We start from the raw sequence: 5,331 nt of genomic DNA, 5'->3' as shown, positions 1-5,331 counted from the left end.
GCAGGGGGCTGCCCAGGAGCTCTTGGGAAGCAGGCAGAGTAGCTACAGGTGAGCAAGGGGCCGGTGGGAGGGCAGGAGGGGCAGGGGCTGCCCAGAAGTTCTGGGAGTGCAGGCAGAGCAGCTACCAGTGAGCAGGGTAGGTGGGAGGGCCGTAGGCAGAGGGTGCTGTCCAGAAGCTCCGGGGACCAGGGACAGATGGCCTGAGCTAAACAGGGCCCTGCAGAGGCAGGAGCTCAGTAGGTACAAGGAGCAGGGACAGCTGGAGGCTCCCGAGGCTCTGGTGAGGCTCCCTGTGCCCAGAGGAGAGTGTGAGCTGGTTGAGGGGCTGGGTGCGTGGTGACTACCTGCGGGGGCGGGGGGGTGCCTGGGATGGAAGGTGTCTGGGGCTGAAGAGGCTTGGGGCATCCCTGAGGGGACCAGATGGGTCTGGGGACACCAGCCCCGTTCCGGGGGCTCGTTGGGACGTGGGACAGGACAGGTAGACATGCGGACTCAGAGTGGGGTGGCACAGGGCAGTGGGCTCAGTGCATGGAAGAGTAAGGGGCCCATTTGGGCCCTGAGCCCAAACTACCAGCGTGAGGAGAGGCCCGGCAGGCCCCTGGGGCTGAGCAGACAGGACTCAGGGGAGGAGGGGACAGGCCGGGCCTGGCTATTGGGGGTGGAGGCTGCACCCTGGCCCACAGGGGGGCCTGGGGAGGCTAGCACCGAGAGGAGAGGAGCGCCGAGGGCAGTGCACGGCTCCCGCCTGCGCCCAGGGGCCAGCTGTGCTGGGGAAGGACCACAGCTGGAGGAGGGCTCTGCAGTGAGCAAGGAGCTGGACGGGCCCAAGAGCAGGGAGGGCGGAGGGCAGGTGGCGCTGGCAGGGAGGGGCCGGAGGTGAGCCCAAGAAGCCTGGCCAGGATGACCTGAGGGGGGAGGGGGCCCAGAGGCAGACGCCGGAGGATGGGCTGGGGGCCCACAGGGATGGGAGGGGAGGGGGACAAGGAGACTCCCAGGGACAGGGTCCAGGACAGGGGTGGGGTCCAGGGAAGTGTCAGAGACCAGAGAAGGGATGGGGTCCAGGGAAGGGAGAAGAGCCAGAGCAGGGAGAGGGTCCATGGCAGAGATGCGGTCCAGGGCAGGAAAAGTTTCTAGGGCAGGAACAGGGACAAGAGCACAGACAGTGTCTAGGACAGAAACGGGGTCCTGGACAGGGACGGAATCCAGTGTAGGGACAAGCTCAAGGTCAGGGACAGGGTCCAGGGTGAGGACAGAGTCTGGGGCAGGGACAGGACAAGAGCACAGACACAGTCATGGGCGGGGAGAGGGTCCAGGGCAGAGACGGGGTACAGGGCAGGGTTGGGATTCAGGGGAGGGTCAGGGAAGAGGACCCCAGGTGCTGTGCCTACAGAGCCTATTCAGAAGACACAGGGCCTGGCCAGCAGAGACAGGCCGTGACAAGGGCTCCAGGCTGAGGGCCAGGAGCCGACACAGGCATGCAGAGCAGAGGCCCACCACACCTGAGGAGGGGCTGCTGCACCAGGCAGGGCCGGGCTGGGGCCACAGGGCAGCGGGTTGGGGGACCAGCAGAACCCGGCGAGGAGAGGGGCCTCCAGTCAGGGCTCAGACAGAGGGCTCAGTCAGACGGGCCACCTGCAAGAGGCCTGAGCAGGGACAAGGGGCAGGGGCCCCAGGGGGCTCTAATACAGGTGGGCATCCAGTACTGACTGGGTGACCAGTCCAGAGCCTGTGGCTGCAGACGCACCAGCCTTGGGAGACAGGGAGTCACGCGGGGCATCTAGTCTGCACACTTTCTCGATGTACGTGGGCGCTGGGCTCAGCAGTGTTCCAGGCCTGGGCACCTGACGCCCTGCCCGGACTCTCACAGGGTGAGACCCCAGTGTCACACGCCTCCTCTCTTGCAGAGAGCCCTAAGGCCCCAGACGTCTTCCCGCTGACCATCTGTGGGAACACACCTGACCCCAAGGTGCCCGTGGGCTGCCTGGTCTCCAACTACTTCCCAGAGCCAGTGACCGTGTCCTGGAACTGTGATGCCCTGAAAGGCGACATACACACCTTTCCGCTGGACCTGAGCAACTCGGCTCACCACTCCCTCAGCAGCATGATGGCTGTGCCTAGGAGCAGCTTGAACCAGACCTACATCTGCAGCGTAGCCCACCCGGCCAGCAGCACCAAGGTGGACAAGAGAATCGGTGAGAGGAGGGGCCGCAGGGAGGGCATTCCCTGCGAGACAGGCCAGGCTCTGCCCTCCTGCCTGGACCCCAGGGCAGCAGGGGAGGCCTCCCGAGCAAAGGGAGGGGTCCTCTGGGTGTTTCTGCCATGCCCAGAGCAGGGGCAGGCTGGACAGCCCGGACCCAGCCCCTCGGGTCACAGAGGTGGGCGTTGGTCTCAGACCTGCCAAAACCTGGCCCTGACGTTAGCTCACCCCAAGGCCGCCTCCATCCATCCTCAGTAACACCTCTCTGTTCTCTCTGCAGTCGTAAAAGGCTCCCCCTGCCCCAAATGCCCAGGTGAGTCAGCCGGGCCTCGGCCTCCACCCCCAGGAGGTGGCCCAAGCACAGGCGTGGCCCATGGGGGACAAGGGGCCAAGAGGAGGCCCACCCAGGTGCTGACCCCCATCGCCATGTCTCCCCCACCAGCTCCTGAGCTCCCGGGAGGGCCTTCGGTCTTCATCTTCCCCCCAAAACCGAAGGACGTCCTCAAGATTTCCCGAAAGCCTGAGGTCACCTGTGTGGTGGTGGATTTGGGTCATGACGACCCCGATGTCCAGTTCACCTGGTTTGTGGATGGGGTGGAGACGCACACAGCCACAACGGAGCCAAAGGAGGAGCAGTTCAACAGCACCTACCGTGTAGTCAGCGTCCTCCCCATCCAGCACCAGGACTGGCTGTCCGGAAAGGAGTTCAAGTGTAGCGTCACCAACAAAGCCCTCCCAGCCCCCGTCGAGAGGACCACCTCCAAGGCCAAAGGTGAGGACAGCACATTTGGGCGTGGGGAGGGTACCACGGGGCCAGCCACAGAGTCACTGTCTGTTCTGTGCTGACCCCTGTCCCCATAGGGCAGCTCCGGGTGCCGCAGGTGTACGTCCTGGCCCCACACCCAGACGAGCTGGCCAAGAACACGGTCAGCGTGACCTGCCTGGTCAAGGACTTCTACCCACCTGAAATCGATGTTGAGTGGCAGAGCAATGAGCATCCAGAGCCAGAGGGCAAGTACAGCACCACCCCAGCCCAGCTGAACAGCGACGGGTCCTACTTCCTGTACAGCAAGCTCTCCGTGGAGACAAGCAGGTGGAAGCAGGGAGAGTCATTCACGTGTGCGGTGATGCACGAGGCTGTAGAAAATCACTACACACAGAAGAACGTCTCCCACTCTCCGGGTAAATGAGCCACACGCCCGGCACCCGGCGAGCAGTCCCTCCTTCCCCGCGGGCTCTCAGGGTCCAGCGAGGACACCTGAGCCCCCACCCCTGTGTACATACCTCCTGGGCACCCAGCATGAAATAAAGCACCCAGCATGGCCCTGGGACCCTGCGACGCGGTCGTGGTTCTTTCTGAGGCAGAGCTCCAGCTCTTGGTCCGGCCTGCCTGCAGGGCAGCTGGGCTCTGAGGCCACATTGTCACTATTAGGCGAGAGTGGGTCCCACTCAGGCCAGACTCAAAGCGTGGGAACCTGTGCAGGCCGCCCAGAAGTGCTGGAAGGGCTGCCAAGCAGGGAGTAGCCTCGTCAGAGGCGGCAGCTCCTCTGGGCCGCCCTCCTGCCAGCAGCAGCTCGGGGCTGGAGGGTGGCCAGGGAACAGGAGAAGCCCCTCCAGAGCCCATCAGGGAAATGCACGTGAGGGCGTCCCTCCTCTGTAGGAGCCAGAGCTGTGGGACCATGGCCCATCCTTGTCCCCCAGGATCCCTGTCCACTGGGTCACTCGAGAGCTCTGCCTGGTGGCTCTGGCCTGCACGAGAGGCTTGCAGGCCCGTGGAGTGGGGACAGGCCCTCCTTTGCCCTCGGGCACTCCAAGATCAGGCTCTCACCCTCCCTCAGGCGAGGGGGCTCTACCTGACCTTGTCCTGCCTGGGGCCAGGCCTGTCCACTCGTGGGGACACTCACTCCTGGTCCCCAAGGGGCAGAAGCAGGAGGCCTTGAGTGCCTGGGTAGGGACCGTCCCTGATGGCCATGTGGACACTGAGCCCGGACCCATTGAAAACAAGCCCCTCTCACTGAGCAGTGCCAGCCCACACACCAGCTCCACACATATACACACATGTGCACACGCACGCGCACGCACACAGACCTGGCCTTACACACTGGGGCCTCACACAAGGGCAATCTGCACATGTCCAACAGAGCATGGAGCCTGCTCTCCTGAACCCTCAGCCTGGACACCAGCTGGCCCCCATCCCCTCCCACGCCCCACGGGCTGCCCAGTGCTCCTCCTCACACTGACCACACTGACCAACTCCGAAAACCAGCCCTACACTTCTCCAGGGCACAAACCCACACCCTAACACTCAGAAAACCCCCACACCCAGCTGTCCCCAGCACTCCCACGGCTCATGCACTAGGGACACATCCAATCCTGTCTTGGCCCTTCCCTGGGGCAGGGGCCCAGCTGGCCACAGGCTCTGCTGACCCTCCCACCCTTGGGCCTGGTCCCCAGGAGAGAGGAGGCAGGGCCTGAGCCTCCATCTGCAGGGCTCAGCACCTTCTCCCAGAGGGCCCAGCGCAGAGCAGAACAGAGGAGACCGTTGGTACCCCACTGGCCTGGCTGAGACCTGGGTCAGGAGTGACTGGCCAAGACTTGGGGTCCCAGCTGGAGGACAGAGGGGTTGAGCTTGGTGCCCAGAGACTGACCTCAGGACCCGCTGGCCCAGCCCAGCTGAGGGACCCCATCTGCCCCGCCCACTCTGCCACAGACAGAATCACCCCCCCAAGGATCCACTGGCCCTGCCCAGCCCCCTCGGGCAGGCACAGCACTGACCACCCCCTCCCTGTCCAGAATTGGCCCTGGATGAGAGCTGTGCCGAGACCCAGGACGGGGAGCTGGACGGGCTGTGGACCACCATTTCCATCTTCATCACGCTCTTCCTGCTCAGCGTGTGCTACAGCGCCACCGTCACCCTCTTCAAGGTGGGCCAGGCCGTCCCCACATCGTCCATTCGCTGTCACCATGCTGTCCCCCAGTGTCCCCACCATGTTTTCACACTGTCCCACACTGTTCCCACATCGTCCCCTTGCTGCCTCATCACTCTCCCCAAACTGTCCCATTAGTACCCCATCACTATCTCCTCACTGTCTCTTTGCTGTCTGTCACTGTCCCCTCCCTGCCTCCTCATTGTT

General features: G+C 64.1%; 1 gene segment (V, D, J or C); it reads left to right on the top strand.

The window, feature by feature from the left end:
- Positions 1–484: 484 nt before the first annotated feature.
- On the top strand, positions 485–3,387 carry LOC138920589 (Ig gamma chain C region-like). The segment is given in 4 exon segments: positions 485–536; positions 1,905–2,192; positions 2,478–2,969; positions 3,059–3,387. Coding segments are annotated over 4 exon segments (1,161 nt in total).
- Positions 3,388–5,331: the final 1,944 nt, after the last annotated feature.

Source organism: Equus caballus, chromosome 24 (assembly GCF_041296265.1).
Source record: "Equus caballus isolate H_3958 breed thoroughbred chromosome 24, TB-T2T, whole genome shotgun sequence".
NCBI lineage: Eukaryota > Metazoa > Chordata > Mammalia > Perissodactyla > Equidae > Equus > Equus caballus.
This window is presented reverse-complemented; position numbering and strand designations above follow the sequence as displayed.